Source organism: Talaromyces atroroseus (assembly GCF_001907595.1).
Source record: "Talaromyces atroroseus strain IBT 11181 chromosome Unknown scaffold_6, whole genome shotgun sequence".
Lineage (NCBI taxonomy): Eukaryota > Fungi > Ascomycota > Eurotiomycetes > Eurotiales > Trichocomaceae > Talaromyces > Talaromyces atroroseus.
In genome coordinates, this window is record NW_017971438.1 from 422,302 (window position 1) to 442,232 (window position 19,931).

The 19,931-nt window shown below is 48.8% G+C and overlaps 7 protein-coding genes across 7 annotated transcripts, besides 3 other annotated features; 3 read left to right on the forward strand and 4 right to left on the reverse strand.

Moving 5' to 3' along the window:
• Window positions 1-575: 575 nt before the first annotated feature.
• UA08_05077 (V-type proton ATPase subunit B) lies at window positions 576-2,586 on the forward strand (the record flags this gene model as incomplete). The annotated part of the gene is made up of 8 exons (XM_020267831.1): window positions 576-674; window positions 729-813; window positions 881-900; window positions 966-1,001; window positions 1,058-1,219; window positions 1,277-1,868; window positions 2,164-2,211; window positions 2,270-2,586. The coding sequence occupies 8 exons, from the start codon at window positions 576-578 to the stop codon at window positions 2,584-2,586; spliced, it is 1,359 nt and encodes a 452-aa protein (XP_020119529.1).
• Window positions 2,587-3,567: 981 nt separating this feature from the next.
• UA08_05078 (Protein mesA) lies at window positions 3,568-6,083 on the reverse strand (the record flags this gene model as incomplete). The annotated part of the gene is made up of 3 exons (XM_020267832.1): window positions 3,568-5,247; window positions 5,297-5,357; window positions 5,407-6,083. The coding sequence occupies 3 exons, from the start codon at window positions 6,081-6,083 to the stop codon at window positions 3,568-3,570; spliced, it is 2,418 nt and encodes an 805-aa protein (XP_020119528.1).
• A 789-nt stretch (window positions 6,084-6,872) lies between these two features.
• On the forward strand, window positions 6,873-7,861 carry UA08_05079 (hypothetical protein; the record flags this gene model as incomplete). The annotated part of the gene is made up of 2 exons (XM_020267833.1): window positions 6,873-7,356; window positions 7,431-7,861. The coding sequence occupies 2 exons, from the start codon at window positions 6,873-6,875 to the stop codon at window positions 7,859-7,861; spliced, it is 915 nt and encodes a 304-aa protein (XP_020119531.1).
• Window positions 7,862-8,291: 430 nt separating this feature from the next.
• UA08_05080 (hypothetical protein) lies at window positions 8,292-9,782 on the forward strand (the record flags this gene model as incomplete). The annotated part of the gene is made up of 3 exons (XM_020267834.1): window positions 8,292-8,780; window positions 8,843-9,591; window positions 9,659-9,782. 3 exons carry the CDS (start codon window positions 8,292-8,294, stop codon window positions 9,780-9,782), a joined length of 1,362 nt encoding a protein of 453 aa, XP_020119530.1.
• A 302-nt stretch (window positions 9,783-10,084) lies between these two features.
• Window positions 10,085-11,797, reverse strand: UA08_05081 (hypothetical protein; the record flags this gene model as incomplete). Its single annotated transcript, XM_020267835.1, has 1 exon — window positions 10,085-11,797. The coding sequence occupies one exon, from the start codon at window positions 11,795-11,797 to the stop codon at window positions 10,085-10,087; it is 1,713 nt and encodes a 570-aa protein (XP_020119532.1).
• Window positions 11,798-12,333: 536 nt separating this feature from the next.
• Window positions 12,334-15,838, reverse strand: UA08_05082 (hypothetical protein; the record flags this gene model as incomplete). Its single annotated transcript, XM_020267836.1, has 6 exons — window positions 12,334-12,342; window positions 12,400-12,519; window positions 12,593-12,867; window positions 12,928-13,071; window positions 13,288-15,629; window positions 15,681-15,838. 6 exons carry the CDS (start codon window positions 15,836-15,838, stop codon window positions 12,334-12,336), a joined length of 3,048 nt encoding a protein of 1,015 aa, XP_020119472.1.
• Window positions 13,187-13,273: a repeat region (Identified by RepeatMasker using a combination of RepBase library and repeat library created with RepeatScout).
• Window positions 13,193-13,289: a repeat region (Identified by RepeatMasker using a combination of RepBase library and repeat library created with RepeatScout).
• Window positions 15,839-17,181: 1,343 nt separating the features above from the next.
• Window positions 17,182-18,851, reverse strand: UA08_05083 (hypothetical protein; the record flags this gene model as incomplete). The annotated part of the gene is made up of 5 exons (XM_020267837.1): window positions 17,182-17,235; window positions 17,318-17,473; window positions 17,539-17,646; window positions 17,714-18,567; window positions 18,650-18,851. 5 exons carry the CDS (start codon window positions 18,849-18,851, stop codon window positions 17,182-17,184), a joined length of 1,374 nt encoding a protein of 457 aa, XP_020119534.1.
• Window positions 18,852-19,570: 719 nt separating this feature from the next.
• Window positions 19,571-19,711: a repeat region (Identified by RepeatMasker using a combination of RepBase library and repeat library created with RepeatScout).
• The last annotated feature ends 220 nt before the right edge of the window (window positions 19,712-19,931 follow it).

Consider the following 19,931-nt stretch of genomic DNA (forward strand, 5'->3'; position numbering starts at 1 on the left):
ATCCGCTCTGCCTTTCCTTCTGATTGAGGGCGTACTCGTCGAAACTATCAAGCCCGGATGTACAAACAGAGAAGTCGAATATCGGCCACACTTCAAGGAGTCAGACTGGCCACCGCGTCCCCAGACGGCCCCCTCTCACGACGACGAGTGTGTTCACTGCAGCAAACACGCCTGCTGGGGGGAGGCGCGAGCTATAAGAGGGACTTGCCCAGGATCTAGACCACGCTTGTCGGAGGGCCGTCCGACTTGGGTTAGATCAGGCCCGCCATGGCCCCAAATGCTCCACTATGCCATGCGACTAGATGCAGCTAGCCCCTTTGAGCAAGAGATTATCTAAGCTGGACCCTCCCCTTTTGAGCGGCTTGGGTGCCTGGGGCATCCTTGGCCTCAGGCACCCAGTCAGTACCCCGTGACTTGGTGATCCCTGATCTCACAAGCCAAGTCGCAAGCCATCACGTGCCGCGCCATCGCCCGAGCTCCAGCGGACAGCTTCCCTATCCACATCCAACCTTCCTCGAATCCCATCCAACCCTTCATTCTCGCGCTGTGCCCGTCGAGGATCTTAGTCGCCCGCCATGCCCGAGTCCGTCGACCCCCGGATGACAAGCATCAAGCCCCGCATCCGCTACAACACCATCGGAGGCATTAACGGACCGCTGGTCGTCCTCGACAATGTGAGGGGACAGCTTGACACAGGAAGTGGGCTACATGCTAATGTGCTGTACTAGGTCAAATTCCCCCGTTACAACGAGATTGTCTCGCTCACACTGCCCGATGGCACGGAGCGTTCAGGTCAAGTGTTGGAAGCTAGAGGTAAGCTCCCCGACCCGCGTACCTACTATATAGAATAGCCTGCTAATCTCTCTGATCTTTACTATAGGCAACCGAGCCATTGTACAGGTACGAACCGAGACTAATGCCATTCTGATCTACTTGCCTGCGATATATATTAACTAGTTTGCTAGGTGTTCGAGGGTACTTCAGGTGTTGACGTGAAGAAGGTAGGAAATCTGGTTAGAAAGCTTCTCGCTTATAGAGTTGCTGACACTAGGATTAGACCAAAGTCGAGTTCACCGGTCATAGCTTGAAGCTTGGTGTGTCTGAGGACATGCTGGGTCGTGTGTTCGATGGTTCAGGACGTGCTATCGACAAGGGTCCCAAAGTGCTTGCGGAAGACTACCTGGATATTAATGGCCAGCCCATTAACCCCTACTCCCGGGTACGTGATACCGCCAAATTCATATGCATGTTCATCTAAGCTGACTCAATTTCCTAGGTCTACCCGGAGGAGATGATCTCTACTGGTATCTCTGCCATCGACACTATGAACTCTATTGCTCGTGGTCAGAAGATTCCAATTTTCTCCGCCGCTGGTCTGCCCCATAACGAGATCGCCGCAAGTATAGCCAGGCAAGCCAGTCTGGTCAAGAAGCCCACTAAAGATGTCCATGATGGTCACGACGAGAACTTCTCTATTGTATTCGCTGCCATGGGTGTCAATATGGAGACCGCCCGATTCTTTACTCGCGAGTTCGAAGAGAACGGCAGTATGGAGCGTACCACACTCTTCCTGAACTTAGCCAATGACCCGACTATCGAGCGGATTATTACTCCTCGTCTAGCCTTGACAACTGCTGAATACTATGCCTACCAACTCGAGAAGCACGTTCTCGTCATTATGACTGATCTTTCGGCCTACTGTGATGCTTTGCGTGAAGTCTCCGCTGCCCGTGAAGAAGTCCCTGGTCGTCGTGGTTATCCTGGTTACATGTATACAGATTTGTCGACTATATACGAGCGTGCTGGTCGTGTTGAGGGTCGTAATGGTTCTATTACTCAGATTCCTATCTTGACTATGCCTAACGATGGTATTAACCCACTTCCTCCTCTTTCTAACATTTCTTTATTCATTCATAACTGATTTCATCATAAACAGATATTACGCATCCAATTCCTGATCTAACGGGTTACATTACTTTAAGTTCCCTCCTTTCTCAGCTAGATTCGACTAGTGAAACTAACATTCTGTGCAGGAGGGTCAAATTTTCATTGATCGACAATTGGCTAATAAGGGTGTATATCCACCAATTAACGTACTGCCATCACTTTCTCGACTTATGAAATCTGCTATTGGCGAGGGTCGCACGCGTAAGGATCATTCAGATGTATCCAACCAGCTCTACGCGAAGTATGCTATTGGTCGTGATGCTGGTAAGTTTTTCGGTCTACGTCCACCCCGTTCGTAAATCTGACAGTATTTCCCGCATAGCTGCCATGAAGGCCGTCGTTGGTGAAGAAGCCCTTTCTGCTGAAGACAAGCTTTCTCTGGAGTTCCTCGACAAGTTCGAACGCAGCTTTATTAGCCAGTCTGCCTACGAGGCCCGCACCATTTTCGAGTCTCTGGACATTGCCTGGAACCTACTCCGCATTTACCCCAAGGAGCTCCTCAACCGTATCCCCAAGCGTACTCTTGATGAGTTCTACGCCCGTTCCGCTCGCAAGATTGCTAGCAAGGATACGCGCGATAACTCAGGCGAGCGGCAAGATACCTCGGCGCAGCAAAGTACTAACCTTATCGATGCGTAATCTTGCTGCATGAGTGTTTTGTGTGTTCGTAGGCCAGTATGGGATTAGCCCATATTCTATCTCTCTTCCAAGGACCTACCATCTATAATCATCTTGTTGCTTCGTGCACGCCCTTTTCTACGTTCTTGTAGTTGAGGTCTCGGAGCTTATTACTCGACCGTGGGGCGAGGGTGAAAGTAGTGTTTGGGTGGCTGTAACCAATCTCTGCGTATATCTTCCGTCCCGTTGCATATATCTTTTCGTGCGGCTGTATCTTACCATCTATTGCGACATATCTTTTCTTTTCTGGCTTTGCATGTTAATTGGTTGGTTAGCTACAATACACTTGAAGTCTAGCTAGACCTTAGAATCTCAGGCCTTGAATTGACCACTCGTATAGATACTTCACTCCTGCCTGTACTAGTCCTTTTCAACCCTTTCCAGTAAGCCTCCCCACGATGATTAGTCTCTGAATGCACAGAGACAGCTCGTATTCATACCAGACTAAACCCTAGGCGGCGGTCTTGAGCATCTTGGCATCAGAAGCCAGGCAGAACAGCAACAAACAGATATGAGACATTGCAAAATATTTTTACTGTGGAGCAGCCTAAGCGCGCCACAGAGTTGCCAGTACGTAGCATACCAGAAAATTGGAACCTGCAAGCGAACAGACATGAGGAGAAAATATTCCGAGACTAGATGCTAAGGATACTAACTGTCCGGGCCCCTGCATTAACCTGGGAAGTGGATCAAAAAAAAAATACTCAAGTTCATCTGCCTACGTAGCTAGTAGTTGCAGAGTACACAATCTGGTCTGGTCATGTGAAAAGGCGCCAGCCCTAAAAACTTCAAGAGTATTCCGGCATCAACGAAATGTAACGAGTGCAAACACTTAGTATCAGTTGTAATGATTAATAAATGGCAGCGCTCACACCTGGCGGCAAATATCTAGATATGGTATGGTATCAAAAACAAAAACGCCCCAAAAAAAGTAACGTCCCCTCAACTCCTCCGGTTAGAAGCCTCACCCAAGGCAATGCCAACAATACTCCGTTGCTGACGAAGCGGCCCTCCAAACGGATCTCCCCGACTAGCTGTGGAGAGAGCCGGGCTGGTGAGAGCATCGCGGTCTCGTTTGATACGGAAATACGCCAATTTAGCGAACCGGCCAACTTGATTCCAGAAGTGTCGCCCGGCTTCATGGCTAGATATACGATCAAGCAAGTCCACAGTAGCATCGCGTACGGCGATGTCGGGATGGAATAGTCCGAGACTAACGTAGAAAAGGCCCGCCTGGCTCTCCGGTGTTACAGTCAGCAGCTGACAGACGCCGGCGTAATCGCGTATCGCATGTGAGAATGCCATGTAAATTGTGCCTGCTTCCTCGGGTGGTAGCTTCAAAGAACGTAGGCGGTCATGATGGTGTTGCAAATCCATCAGTTTTATGGGTCCCGTCGCATTGTACGATGTGGCCACATCTTGGATGAATCCGTAATATGATCGAGTGTTCCTCCATCCCTCAATCCGAGAGACGCATGCTGCAAGCTCTCGGTGTTTACTGACCTCGTCTGGCCACACGTAGCCATGGCCACGGAGGGATGCGAGATTCGACGGATCGGCTTTGGTGCTACTGGGACTTGATGCGGTTTCCTCTCCCGGCCCTATGATATAGAGAGCCGATGCTCCATAAACAGTCTCTTCGAAAGCAGCCGCCACTCTGGTAAATTTATAGATATAGGCCCGCCATTTAGCACGAATCACACCTTCTCCATAGCGCTGGCTAATACTCCGCTGGATGTCATCCATAAATGCCACATCTCCTGTGGGGTCAGTACCCTGTCCCGATACATTGCTGGTGTTTTGATGCTGGAAGAATTTTAAGCCTTCTGTAAGTGGTGCTGGTTCAACACGACTGCTGATTTTCATTCGACCCGTGGGTAAATCACACAACAAATCCCACCATTCAGGGTGATTCGCGAATGTTGGGTTGGTAACTCCAGCAACAAAACCAGGCACCTTGAGGAGATCGTCGATTTTGGTTAAGTCGGTATATGGAAAAGCATGACGAGTAAATCCCCGGAGGATGCCACCAGATGCCAAAGCACAAGCAGCCAGTACAGCCTCTGCTACTTCTCCCGATGGGCGGTTATGTCCAAGGAAGATCACCCGTTTCTGGGTGAGCATAGCATTAACCAATACGATGATGGGATGCGTATAGGCTCCATTGGTTGTAAGGTGCGGGTGAAGGGCGAAAGGCTGAGGGGTTGTAGAATGCGGAGTTGCAAAGATTTGAATTAGTTTGATTAGTGAAAAATCACCCACAGTCTCTGGCCAGATGACGGTGGGCACTTTCACTGGAATTGGGATATCGTTATACACCACTTTTGATTCAAATTCATGTGTGTCGCGTGGCAGCGCATAGCGTGATTTTGTAAGTGACTCTGGGGAAGATGTGCCTGGAGTATGTTCAGACCCTTCATCCGCAACTCGCTGCTCAATCATACGCTCGAACTTTTCAATGAACATATCCTTTGAGTCACTAGCTTGTAGGATACTTCGTTCAAGAAGAGTAAAGCGAGGCAGCAACGATAGATCCATCGCATTGACCGCGTTATATAGAGAAGCGAGAGTCTCCGGATAGGGGGCTTTGAAGTAATCCTCCAAGGCCAACAGGAGCAATGGCTACCGTATGTTAGTATACCACAATACACATGCAATTTAGAACTCTTACTTTATATATATGAAGAAACGAGTGGCGTGTACAGATGGCCATGGCCTTAACGACGGCTCCGCTGCTTGCAGTCAGCTACCGCTAGGTCAATGCAGATGGGGATGACGCACCGGCGAACTGTATTGTCTTGCTTCGTATTTACCAAGTTCAACACGTACATAAGAGGCGGTCCCTCTCCTCCATCTTCCTCATCATCGCTGCTATCATCCTCGTCTGAGAATACTTCGTCACCATTCGTTTCATCTTCACCTTCGTGGTCCGTTTTCTGCTGATTCCCTTGTCTCTTCCGCCGCTTTCTGTTAGCCGCCTTTGCTTCTCCCTCTTGTTCGTGTTCTTCGTCGTCTTCGTCGTCCGATTCCGTGTCTTTGTGTAGAAAGAAAATAGTCCAGTCCTGGCTTCGTACATGTGTCTGATCCGGAAGCATCAGTTCCGCGAGCATACTCTCATCACCGCTAATCGGAGCAGGGTACTGGTGTTCCATTATCGGACCGCGGTCGATGTGGAAAGAGGCCACGAGAATGTATTCCACATGGCGTTCAGAAGAGTCGAGAGGATACTGCGACTTGAATCTCCGCGACCCATTGAGTAGGTCTGGATGCTGAACTGATCGTCGCCGAGGAGCTTGTTGCGCATTGCTTGGTGTGCGTCTCACAAACGAAGCCGCAGGAGATAGTTTGGTCCTTCCACTCACACTGAGTTGCGATGATGACGGAAAAGAAGTCGCAAGTGACGATTTCTCATTTTGAGAATCACCGGTCGGTGTTCGGGTAGGCAACGTATTGGACATGCTGTGTTACTAATTAATAGCAGGCATTCATGCTCCTCGATTTTCCCCTTGGGGCCAGCCTGGACCGGATGCATTGTCAGTATGAATCCCAAGAATTGACGCAATCAGATATCGGCTTCCTGGGAAGACGGGAAAGCAGCGTCTTTGCGAGCTTCAGGCATACAGTAGAAAACGCAGGACCACGCTAGCTGCTGGCGGGGATAATTTAGGGATTGCTCTCGCTCGTAGCCAGCTGGGCTCACAGACAATGTGCCTCCGAAGCAGGTCACATGTGGTCGATAGCCATTGGGACGTTCCGCATAGCTGTTCAGGTAAAGAAGAAACTAGAAATTTGGATGCATGACAGGGGTATGGTGGTTTCACGATGAAACCGTTTGGTTGAGTCCGCGCTAACTCCGCACTGAGACGGGCCTGGCGGACTGAGAACTCAGGCACCAAGTTTCCCCAAGGAGCTAGTCTCCCGATAACACGGAGGGGCGGGCTGATTGGCCAATCACATTGCAGCGTCCAGACATGGCAACCGCTTTGTTTACTCCCTCACATTCACAGTTCACCACAGAGCATCGACAACGCCGTGCAAAGCCTTGGACAGAGCTGACTCGACGCTGGGAGCTGGGAACTAAGGGACTTCGCAGGTTTACTTGAGATCAGTCGTGCATGCGCTCGATCTTTACCCACCGGTCATTCACCAAGATACAACAAGTAAACAACCAAGTCATAACGTCGCAACCAAGGTGAGTTCTTGTTCAAAAAAACGACGCCCCAAAATCCGTTGCTGAATACTCGCAGATGAACTCGAATTTGCCGTATAAACCATCTCCACTGTCTTTTAATTCCCCGCGCGCATCGCCATTCCGACGCCCGTCATCGCCAGGCTCGCCCACCACAGCGATCCGAGCCAGCACACCAGCCAGCTCACCTGGGAGAGGACATACTCCAGTCACCTCTCCCAGCAAACTACATCAGTCATACACTGTGGGTGATACCGAGGAAGCATTAGCCGAGGATGATCAACCAGTCTCGGCCTCTGCCCCAAAGTCACCACGATGGCGAGAATCACCAGTGTCGCCGACAAAAGGCGCTTCCGGGAGGAATAGCTTTTCATCGCCATTAGGCGTACGATCGCCGCGTCCAAATGCTATTAGCAACGATGCCATATCGAGGTTGCCTCCGTCTCAGGTGAGGGACATGCGAGAAGCATTCCAGGTCCTTGATCGCGATAACGACGGTAGCGTCAATCGTGGCGATGTAGCGGACGTCCTGTCAAATCTGGGTATGTTGAGGGCTGAGAGTTAACACTGTCTCTGCTTGGTACCATAGTTTTCTGACGGATTACAAATTAATCAGGCCGAGACCCGTCATCAAGTGCAACCGCTCAATATTTCCCCGCTGGCGCGGCACAGACAATGAACTTGCCCACATTTCTGAGTACCCTATCCACATTGCTGGCGCCATTATCTTCTCAAAAGGAGCTTCTCAATGCGTTCGCCGCATTTGACGACGACGACAGCGGACAGGTGGATGTGGCGGAACTGCGTGATGCTCTTCTCCACACGAACCCCGATATTGGCGAGAGTCCTCTCACAGAACGAGAGGTGGACGAGGTCCTAGACGGGTTTACTGGACGAAGGGCGTTTGGGGGCAGGGGAAAACTAGCAGGGTTGCATGGACAGAAACGAGGCGAGGTCTTCCATTACCAGGACTTCGTTGGCAGCATCATGGGCAGTTCGGACAACGGAAACGGGCCTAATAGTGTAGCCAAAGCTGGCTCAAGTTGATAAGCTAGTCAATGGGATAGTGTATATCATGAAGGTGCTTGGAGTTTAGGTATATATAAGTTTTGATTGCGTTCATGGCTTATTATTGTTATTACCATGGCTTTTGGCAGTATCTAATAGCATCAACAATCTGAATAAATTTGCGGAAATCAAGTCTTTTCATTTTCCTGTACTCCGTATGTTGTCACAAAATAATAATAAAATATTTCATATAGCATATATAGACTTGGAGGCGAGGCTCCCATTGGCCCGTCATGTGCCCAGCCGCAGCTTAAGAGAATCCATCCATCAATTAACGCGTCCAGCAGATCGCGTGCAACCCCCCGCATGCACTGCAGAAACCCCCGAATGCAGACGCCGAAGAATTCCAAAGATTCCAGTTTGCTTTTGCTGATGCGCCGCACCGTCTGGCGAGCTGCTTCAAAACACCATGTCGCCTAACAGCAGCTCTTCGCTGGTGAACACGAAGCTGCCGTTTGTACCTCCCCCAGCCTCCCCTCAGTCGCCTCGCCGCCTCCGCAAGTACCAGTCGCATCAAAGCTTGACATCAACGTCGTATTCGAGTTTCGGGCAGCCATTGTCCTCGGCCGTGGGACTGAATGGAAACAATAGTCGCCAGCGCGATGCCGCTAGCAATGGCACGACACAAGACCTTCAAGCGGAGGTGACAATACGAACCCGCGGACGAGCAAGATCAAATAGCGAGTCTGGCTCAAGTAACGTCGTGTCCCTGGTGACAGCAACAGCAAAGACAAGACGGCCGGCTAGGAAGACGGACTCGTCGGGCTATTTCATCAAGCGGTCGGGTTTAGACGCCCTGCTGCGTGACGGGCCAGCAGATGGGAGGCTGCTGGAGACCTTGCAGGAGCTGAGATTGATGGTCTTGTCAAATCGAGTAGATGCAGACTCTGATGGCATGGTACGTATGGTTCTAGTTTCAAACCTGCTGCTTCTGGTCGCTAATACGTTGTCCGTTTATAGTCAACATATCGAATATACCTGTGGCTAGCTCTTCTTGGTGTCCCTCCACTACCGACGGATGAATATCTTGAGCTTGTTCATCGAGGAAGATCGCCTGCATATACAAAAATACGAAACGACACGTTCAGAACATTAGCAACCGATCCTCTATTTAAACGCCGAGTTACTGAGGCAAGCCTGATCCGTTTGTTGAATGCAGTTGCATGGAAATTGCATGACGCCCAACAACAAAATGTTAAACAACCATCATCCCGGCCATCTTCAAGGAGGAAGGAACTTCTTGAGCTTGCTATAGATAGCCCGCCAACTATCAAAGAAGAGCCCGAGAGCGAGTCAGCACCACCTATAAAACCAGCGATCTATGTGCAGGGCATGAATGTTCTTTGCGCTCCGTTTCTCTATGCAGCTCGCAGTGAGGTAGAGGCGTTCGCGCTATTCCATTATTTCGTGACCAAAGAGTGTCCCGGGTATGTGCGAGGCGCAATGGACGGGGTTCACAAGGGGCTTCGTCTAGTTGACCGGTGTTTGGAGATTGTCGACCCTAAGCTTGCGACCTACCTTTTCTCAAAAGGAATGAATGCAGAGCTATATGCGTTCCCGTCTGTTTTGACTCTATGCGCCTGCACTCCTCCCCTGCCGGAGGTGCTTCATCTGTGGGATTTTCTGTTTGCTTACGGGCCCCATCTGAATATTCTGTGCATAGTGGCACAGCTCAATCGAATGCGAGATGCAATCTTGCAGAGTGAGAGGTATGTCCATATATCCTTCGAATCGAGTAGGCGAGCATTGATTTGATTAACTTTATATGATCCACAGCCCCAACAAACTATTACGATCATTCCCGCCACTCGAAGCAGACAAGGTCATAAGTCTGACAGTGTCTTTCGTACGAAAGATACCTGATGATTTATATGACGATCTCGTCGATCACGCCAAATGATTGAAAACTTGATGTGATGATATCCATGACATTCTCAGCGAATTGGTAGCAAGTTTCCCCTTTTCTTTTTTTCTCTCTCTTGATTTGGAATGTTATAAAGCTTGATCTGTATCATATTTCATGTTGTACAATTTTCTCCTCCTTTCTTGCACTTTGAAATCACGAAGCTTGAATTATGGCCTTAGACTGTTGTTATTTCACCGTTTATTACTGCTTCCAATGATACAGGGCATGAATAAATTACGATACCATATGCTTGTGCCATTATATACGTCTCATCAATGTATGTGTAGATATTGCAACTAAGCAGCTTCCCATTGACATCTCGCACACTGACACAATCCGCCGAGTGCCCCCTTCGCCCAATCTCTTCGCTGCTTGACATCAAGCCCAATATCACAGTAATGATTTAATATTTCTTCATTCTGGCGGATGATAGGCGAGCCGTCACCAGCCTCCTTCTCATTAGATGATGATGACTTCCGTCTCCAAACAGCCTTCTCCTCCTGTTTCCTGACGACAAAACAAATCTCTCCGCCCCATTCCCATCGCACATTCGGATCGCAGGAATGGTTCGCTAGACACCATAGCGGATGCACGGCGCAGACTTCTGGGCCGCCGTCCCAGGTCGACAGACGGCCGGATGCGGTGCCCCTGAATTTGGCATAGAGCGTATTCAGTATCCATGTATCATATCGAGAGAGAGTGGTGAAGGGGTCTAGACCCATTTCTTCGAGAAGGCGCATTGGCTGGAGGATATTGAGTTGGAAGGAGAATGGCAACGCGAAGTCATTATTGTCATTATCATTTTCGTCACTCGACAGACGATCGTCATGATATTCGTGGAAGTCACCCCATATATATTTAATCTCGGGCAGGTCTAGGGGATGTGTGTCTTGTGTGGCGGCCATAGCAATAGAGCGCACCAGGAGGAGAAAGTAGAGATAATCGGCTTTGTCCTTGGGGTCAGCAACGTCTTTGCCGATTGATTCCAGCCCTTCTTGACCGCAGATGGCTCCGTGGTAGGTTTCTTGGGCCTGGTCGTGGCAGGTCTGGCTGCAAAAGATGATGTCGTCGCATTCTTGACAGGCGACTGCATCGCTGTTGCCATTGCCTGATAGATCGGGTAATGGTCCGTTGCAGGCATCGCATAAATCGTCATGCAGACGGTTCGTAGCCGTGAGAAGAGATGATTCTCGTAGAATAATTTCTCCGGGTTGAAGATCCCTTTTCGCAAAGAGACCGAGTTGGACTGACACTTCTTCTCCCTCTCCTTCACCATCGCCACTGTTTGCTCGGCCATCAAGACCATCGACGGGGGCATTACCATGTAGAGCCGGTAATTCAACAGCTCTGACTTCGAGGTTCGGCGCCACTGCCTCCAGCCGCTCGTTGAGCAGGGCGAGTGTCTCTGGGGCTTTGCGGTTAGGTTCGTGATCGTTCCAGGGGTAAAGGACTCTACGCGCATATCCCTGGGCAGGCAGGGTTGCGGTGCTGCCCTCTGGCGCAAGTATTTTTGTTTCACCGGGCTCTTTGAGCAGGTAAATCGCACGGCTAAAACTATCATTATTCACTGACCCGGCTTGGTTTTGCTTTCCCTCTTCCATCAACTCGGACAAATGCTCCATGGCTCTGGACTGGAAGTCGTATGCATCACGCAAGCACCCACATCGCGCAAGACTCTGGACAAGAAGTAAATATGTCTCGCCAATCATGGAGTCGTACTCTTCGCGAGTGATTTCGACAAATTCTTCGTCCTCATCTTCATCTTCATGATCATCCCGCCGTCGTCGCCGAGCAACATACTCAGCTGAATCAGGCTCAAAGACACATTCTAGCAAGGCCAACGCCCTATATGCGTCTGCCGCTGCAAGATCATGGAATCGCAGTTTGGCATATATCCTTGCTCGGTCTAGATATATATGTGGATTGTGGGGGTCGATGTTGTTGTAGATCTTGGTTGATGTTTCGGATAGCTGACCAAGGAGATCTGTGGTATGCGTGTCTGGCGACATGGTTGATGGATATTTGGTGAGTGGTGAGACAATAACTTGTTGCTTAATACTGATTGATTCATCAAAGGCAAAATCTGACATTCATTATCCATGGAAGACGCGCAAAGATTAAACATGTACCTGTATGGCGGGGTGTAGGAAGGAAAAAAATTGAAGCTCAATTTTGATTGGTTGCCGCATTTTTACAACCCTTATCGACAGCACAGCCAATCAAACTAATTCTTAGCATAGTTTGCGTTTTAGCAAGGATTTCCAATTTTTATCTAATGTATCTATCTGTGATGTCGTGTCATACAATTTAGATACGACTGAATTTTCCAAGCGATGAAAATCAGAATTTTGTCAGTCTCTTTTGGGTGTTGTTGTTGGCAGTATAGCAGATACTGAAAACAATGCCAGTCTGTCTACCCTTCTCTGGAGGGATATAGTTTATAGATCTCATCATAATGATTCCTTTCTCTGTCGCTGCTTCCGATTTTGGTGGTGATAACTGTCCCGAGTGGGAAATGGCATGAAGATATAGTTAGGCGGGATACTCACATCATCTGACAAGAGTACACGTGTTAGTAGTTGGGCTGAAACTGACAAGACGTCCAACTTACTGTGCAGTTTTCGTCAAGCACAATGGTAGCATCTTCGCCAATTTCCGCAGGAGCAGGGTGGGCATGGCCCATTGCCCGACGCTGTCCGAGTGACACTGCGAGCCGAGCCAACATACTTCTCTGTGATGTAGTGAGTATGAGATTATCAAACATTTGATGAGAGCCGTGAGACATAAAGGAAGTGAAAATTTACCGTTATGTAAGCATCACTCAGTCCGCCTTGTCTTTCAATATCGTTCTGGCTCATGATTTGATAGCTGTTTTTGATCCTTTTACAGCTTCGAAGACCAAACACTTGGGAACCATCGGCAGTAGTGCGCGGGCGACTGCCGAACATATTTGCTGGGTGGTCAGGATTTAATATATTAAGGCCGTGGTGAGCGTCATCCTGTGCGCGCCTGTCTGGAGAAAATATTTTGATTGTGTTGTCAATTCCAGAAACTGCCATTGTAGGTTCGTACGGATGACCTGGGGAGAACTGTCAGATTCATGTTGCAATGTTTCACGAGTAGATCAAATTAAACCAACCTTGGACGACATTCACAACTTCTCCATCTCCTTCAAGTATATTCACCAATTTGGCCGTTTTGCGATCCCAGATGAAGACATGTCCGGAATCACACCCACTAACAACATACTCATCATTCAATCCGTAATAGTTAACATCCTTGACTGTTTTAATGTTGCAGTGTCCACGATAAACCATTTCATGAGTGCCACAAGGAACATCGCTGTCAACATCTTCCCTCTGCCGACGGCTCGAGAAGCCACCTTGGTTTAGATATCCCATGATATCTTCGTCGTCATAATCGTCAACTTCTTCATTATTCTCATCATCGTCGTCGTCGTTCATATCATCGTCTTCGTCAATTTCTCCGTCAGAATCACCAAATCCATGGTTCGTTCCTTCACCAAACATGTCAAAGTCATCAGACTCATCTTGTGATGAATCACCATACGGGCCAAATTGTATTGGTTCTCCAGTTCCGTGGTTGCTATGTAAGATTGAGCTTCGTCTGTTGACTCGGTTAGCAATCGAACGAAGTTTTTCAATATCGTCTTCGTCATCTTCCGTGTCGATCTCTATTTGTACTCGCTCGCTCTCGATATCATCGTCATCTTTCAAAAAGGTCCGCAAGCCACCAAATGCACGATTGGCGAATTCAAAATTGATACCTTCACCGATTCTCATCAATATGCCTCTCCCAACTTTGAGCCCCCAGAATTTAGCGGCCGCACGTCTGTTCAAAGCACGCACGATTCGTTCAGACGGCTCATCTTCATCCTCTCTAGCGGCAATGCCATCCAATTCTTCCAAAGGGAGCCCGACAGCTTTCTCAAAAGCCGCAACGGCAGCTTGTTGTGTGTGGAAAACTATACGAGATTCATCGCGCTCAAAGCGAGAAGCATCTACATCAACGATTGGCGAGGATCCAGCTAAATCTCGCAGATAAGGAATAAGACAATGCTCAATTGCACGATCACCCTGATCTTCTGGTATGGGAAACCGAGAGCGATTGCGAGGAGAATTCTGGTTCAGCTTGAATCCTTCAACAAGAGACTCACGACCACCATCAATCCAGAGGAGAATTGCCTTCAAAAAGTCATATGCGAACTGCGATTCCGAATCAATTATACCATCCTCTGAAGGCGCTGGTACTATTCGATCAAAGGCCTCTGCTTGATGAGTACCTTCTACACGTGCACCTAAAGAAAGAGCCACAGTCCCCGAGGCTTGGACGAAACGTCGAACAGCTTCACGATTCCGCCGCAGAGTCTGCTGAAACATCACAACATCTGCAGAAGGATTGATTGGATACCTCCAATGCCTATGAACCTCATCCATCTGTTTTAGGCAGGTTGACGCATGACTTAGGGCTGCTGTGAACGAAGGCTCATATGAGGCGACATCGTAGTGACGTTGGGCCTGGGACGTCTCGCGGACCGATGCTTCAAGAGAGAACAGAGCTTTTCGCATTTTCACCAGACCTTTTGCAATTTCCAGACTCAGCTTTTGTGCTTCAGTCAGAACCGAAATTCGCGCCCTTTCAATAACATGCTCGGGGGTATCACTGTTCAGGTCCTCCGTCAACGAGATTGGAACATTTGCTGATTCTCCATTGCCATAGCGGACACCGAAAGACATTTCTAAATCGTCGATAGGGGATTCTTCTGACCGAAGACGGGAGTGAGGTCTCCTATTCGCACTCGCTAGGGATGTTGCGGAAGCGACCTTTTCACGCTTACGCTTTTTATGTGTGGTGGTCATTTTCAATGCGTGGCCATTCTTCTGGTTCTCCCTGGCATCCGGACTGCGGATCAGGTCAAAACTGTAAATCTGGTCTCCAGACCAGCTGACTAAAATCTCGTTTGGTCGCGCATCGCTAATTTTGCAAGCAGTAATGTGGCCATTGTCATGAGGTTTCATTCTTGATTGGCCTCTCGGAGCGAATCTTCGAACACATCGAGTCGCATTGCTCATAACATCATCCTCATAGGTACCTTCCGAGGGAGAAAAACCGTTCAATTGGCCTTTCTCGGCTAACAAGTCACGTCCGATCATGCGACGATCGTGGAGGAAACAATGAAGATGGGCACCACCCAGCGCAATGTACTGTGGCTGGGATGCAGAACACGAGATGGTGTTAAGGTCAAGATGGTAGCGCTTATATGAAATTAAAGGGGGCGGAATGTTAGAATCATCGTGATATAGACCAGGCCTGTAAGCCATGAAACCCTGCCCACCGCGTGGTGCGGGGTACGAAGAGGAAGGTTGCCGCAAATCCCACTGGCGCACTTCACCGTCTTCCGAACAGGTCAGGAATAAGTAGGGGGATGACTCGGTAACAATTCTCTTGACGCGATCAGAGTGTGAGCGGTAGACGCGACCGTTGGTATTCTGGTGACTCAAATGACGGACTCCGGCGAAGAAATCAGTCATCCGCCTGCTCCTTGATGCGGCGAACGCGTCTGTGACAGGAGCGGCGGAGCCATTTCGGAAAGAGTATTCGATATCAAACACTCTCACTTCAGAGTCGCCGGCGCAGGTAATCAGAGTTTGGTCGTTGGAATGTGGCATGAACTTGACCGAGAAGATATTGGCTTTATGGCCAGTTGATATTGAGGTACTGAGCGCAAACGGAGAAGTAGATGAATCAGGCTGGTAGGAGTATAAGTTAAGGTATGTGTCATCGGACCCGGATGCTAGCAGCCGCCCTGATTTGGACCAGCTGCATACCATGTCAGTTACAAAGTTATGCAGATGATAACGTAGAACCTACCTCAAGGCATTGACACATCCGGTATGTCCACCCAGCTCATTGACAATGTCCAAGTCATCGATCCACTCGGAGGCGCTGTAGACGCCTTTGAGATTAGAAATCGATGAGTGATGGCCCAATTCCCTCTGCAGGATTCTATCATAAATGGACGGCTTCATTATTGCGGGTTGTAGTTAGAAGGAGTGACTGTTGGTAGGTGGGATCGATGTCTGGAAAAAACGAGTTTGATTAATCATCCTCGTGAGACAGCTTAATGATTGCAAGCCAGGCGCCTGAGGCCATGGGATTGAATGACACGGTACTTTTCTTTTTTCGTTTCGTTTTCGTTTCTTTTTATTTATGTTATTTTTTTTCTTTCTAGTCACGCATCATTCTTATTTGCACGAGTGCCCGACACGCCGACTGATTATGCGCAAAAGGGACGAGACGAGACGAGACGATATTCGCACTAACGGTCAGACTCGAGGCAGGAGACCCTGAGAGCTGCACAGTGAACAAGCAAGCAAGAACAGACGATTTGTCAGAACATGCTAGCAGCGCCTAGGCTCTGGAAGAACCGAGTGAACGCGGGGTGGAAATTCATGGCACGTCACGTGTAGTATGGGCAGAAGCAGAGAAGAGGCAAGAGGCGAGAAACGGACAGAAAAACAGGGAACGAACAAGATCAAGATGAGACTGTGGTTTGGGTTGGGTTGGCTTGGTTTGGTTGAGGGTTTGGGTTGGCGCGGCAAAAGGTTTGCAGTGTTTGGTAAGAGCACGAGAAGGAAGGTGCAGCGCCGGGAAGGAGGACGGGGCGGGGGCCCACCAATGACATCGGGGCGCCTGGTCTAGACGCTCCTGCTTCGCGCATGTGTTGTTCTCTCTTACATGCTTTGTATCGACTGTGGTGGCTCTCGACTGCGCTCACGCTCATAAGGCACGGCTTGCTCAGATATTATCATCATCTCCATTATCTAGAGGCATACTCCGTGGTCATAGACGCCGTATAGAACGCTGCCTGAATCCGTGACATCACCGCGCTGGAGGTGGGTCGCAGTTTGGACTCTCCACCCGCCAGGACGAAATCGTCCAGCTCTACCACAGCTTACTACAGCTTGCCAGTTGTCTCTGTCAGGCCGAGTCCCGGAGATAGACGAGTCGAATGTGTGGTAAACTAGCAGAATCAACATGCATTGCTATTTTCCTTTTGTTTGGCTGCTCATGCTGCGTGTACGAGCGTCGGCACAGTTGATGCATGCTGGCGGGACGGCTGCTGCTCGGACATAGTTCGGCATTTCCAGATGCGCTGATTGGTCCGTTCCCCGGCCTCCCATCCGATTGGCTAGAAAGATCTACTACACTTGTTCACACATCGTATTCGAAATCATGCCTAGGCAGTTACCTACATCAAAATATCTTCGCAACTACAACCCTGACCCCATTCGAGCCCGGCTCGGGGACGCCTACGAAATAATCCCTAGCAAACCGTACGTCCTCAACGGTGGTTTCGTGCGTTTCGAATTCAAAGCGCGGCAGGACCGTTGAAAGCGTGAGAAATATCTCGATATAAGCAAGGCTGTCGAGACTGTTAGCTCAACCTACACTCTTCAAGAGCGGATACAAGATATCCAAAGCAGGTATACATACTTGATACCTACGCACTGGCGGCTGCCTTTGCCGAAAGAGACCAGGTAGCGATCGAGACGCAGGTTATTCTCCTTGGCCTCAATCCAGCGATCGGGCTTGAATTCCCATGGATCCGGGAAAATCGTTGGATCCATATGCACAAAGTAGTTGCATTGGCTAACTGGTGTCTAGTATCAACGAGCAGGTGAGTAGTATGGTCATGAACAAGTGGCAAGAAAAGTTCGACACGTACCGATGGCGGGATCGCCCATCCCTTATACTCGATGACCTCGCGAGCAACCCGAGGCAATCTCGTGGTGACTCCATGCATCAAACGGAGTCCTTCATTGATTACAGCATTCTGAGCATAGCGGGGGTGGGTTAGATCTAATGCAAACTTCCCGACATGCTACACAGTCTGCACTCACCAGATACGGGAGCTGCTCTATTTGAGAAAGAGGGCTCTTGTCCGAGTCTAGGCCCACCGTTGATAATTCCTGGCGTAATCTCTCTAGCATTTCTTTATTGCGAAGAAGATAAAATGTGACGATTGACAAGACCTTCGCAGTGGTTTCGCTTCCGGCACCGACTAAAGTCTGAGCTTCGTCCTGAAGACGATCCGCATTCTTTTCCTCAGGAGACAGGTCACTATCTAAAAGAGCCTGGAATATTGTACCGTTCGACTTATGTCCTGTACGGTTCTTGTCAATGATTGCATCGACTTGCTGGCGCACCATTTGTTGCCATTGCAAGAGTAAAGATGCTTCCCGCGCGATTTTGCTCAGCAACCACAATGGGAGCAACTTCATGATTCCAAAGGCCCATGGAAGCTGTCGGATTACCGCGCCGCTAGCAGAGCCGCCGACAACAGTCTCTTTCCATTCAAGCTTGAAGTCTGGCTCGGCCAGATAGTCGTAGCTCTTTCCAAAAGCATAGTGTGTTATGATGTCCATCGTCAAGGCCATATATGCGGCATCGAGTCGCACCACTTCTTGGGTTTCGCAGGCTTGGGAAAATCGCTGGCATAGCATCTCAAGCTTGTCTCGAATCAGTTGTTCGGCATTGATGTAAACGGCACGTTTGGAAAAGAAGGGATTTAGGGCTGATCTTCGGATGCGATGTAGGTCATGAGAAACTGTCGCAAAGGTTGATGCTGGAGCGCCAGCACCTATGGTCCAACTACCATATTTGTCCCGCTTTTTTGATGCAGGCGCATATATGACATCGTAGAAATCAGGGTCCTTGATATGAAGCTCGTGCGGCGTGATGCGAACGATTGGACCTGTGCTTACACAAGTCAGATGCGTTTCTTTCGTTTTTATTCTTTCACAACCTCGAGACGCAATGGTTGATATCGCACGCACCATATTTTTCATGCAAATTCTCGATTTTCCAGATGAACTGTCCTGGTTTGATAACATCATAATAAAACTCATACCATCTAGTAACTGCGGCTAATTTGGGCCCTGGAAATCTAGACAATGGGTGGAAATATAGCCGATAGAGGGCTCGCAGCGCCTCTAGTGCCAGCAAGCCAACTGCCACAGACGAGAAAAGGGTGAACATTGTAAAATGAAATTTCTCCAGCCAGTCTCGCTCTTTCATCCGTTGATTCAACACTTAAAACAGCGACAGACAAGGAACCCAGATGATAAAAACGGGTTAAGCAGCCTTTTGAAGGTCAAAGACCCCACATACCAGGTACTTGTTACATAGTATTACTTAAGCTCTCGGTAAATACACAACTTAATGCTGAACGTTAACTTAATAGCTAACTTCTGATTTATAAAGATTGTTTGCCCGTGGTTGGTTGGTTGGATTGGGAGGTATGTGCTCGTCGTGCATGTCTGTACCTCGGAGTTAACATACTCAGTACCGGCTAACCATGGGCTAAAACAGTAAATTGGGGTGGGATTCTTCAGGCCATGGAAGGCTAAGCGGTCTGACAAGGGCTCGGGCATATCAAGTCCTTATATAGGTAGTATCAGACACGCTGCAGCCAGCTAGGTAGCTCAATTGGTCATGGTCGACAATGCCGGGACCCGGGCACCATCAACCCGAGAGTTTATACACCGTAGTACGCAGTGGGGTTGCAGTTGACACCCCTTCTTACCGCCCACATTTATTGCCTCCAAAACTTACATAGTAGCATCATCAACCAATGGGATGCCAACACTAGAAGGCACTGTATGATAATGAACAATGAACCCACTACCTCCCAAGTTGTCAGTGCTGCCTAATACCATCCAAGTACGATCAGAAGACATTGACCAACTTATACTGTAGCTATTTAGTAGCGAAACTGCGCCTCCAAATACCAGTGAACCCCCCACTACCTTAAACCAGTAATAATCAAGGCTCTTTATGATCATCTTCTTAAAGCCTCAGTTATATCTAGACAAGATAGCAGCTTTTCTTTATAATGAAAGCTAGTTCTTAAAATCTGGATTTATAAGATATATGTTTATAGTTTATATCTGACTTTTAATTGACTACTCGATGCATGTGCATTTGGGGGAGTAAGTTGCAGGTGAAATAGGCATTAAAAGTGAGGTACCGACAATGAGCAACGGAGGGTGCCCGATCCTTTGATCCCGCTACCTGTGGTCAGAATTGGGACGCTTAGCAGTCTCGGCAATCTGGTAA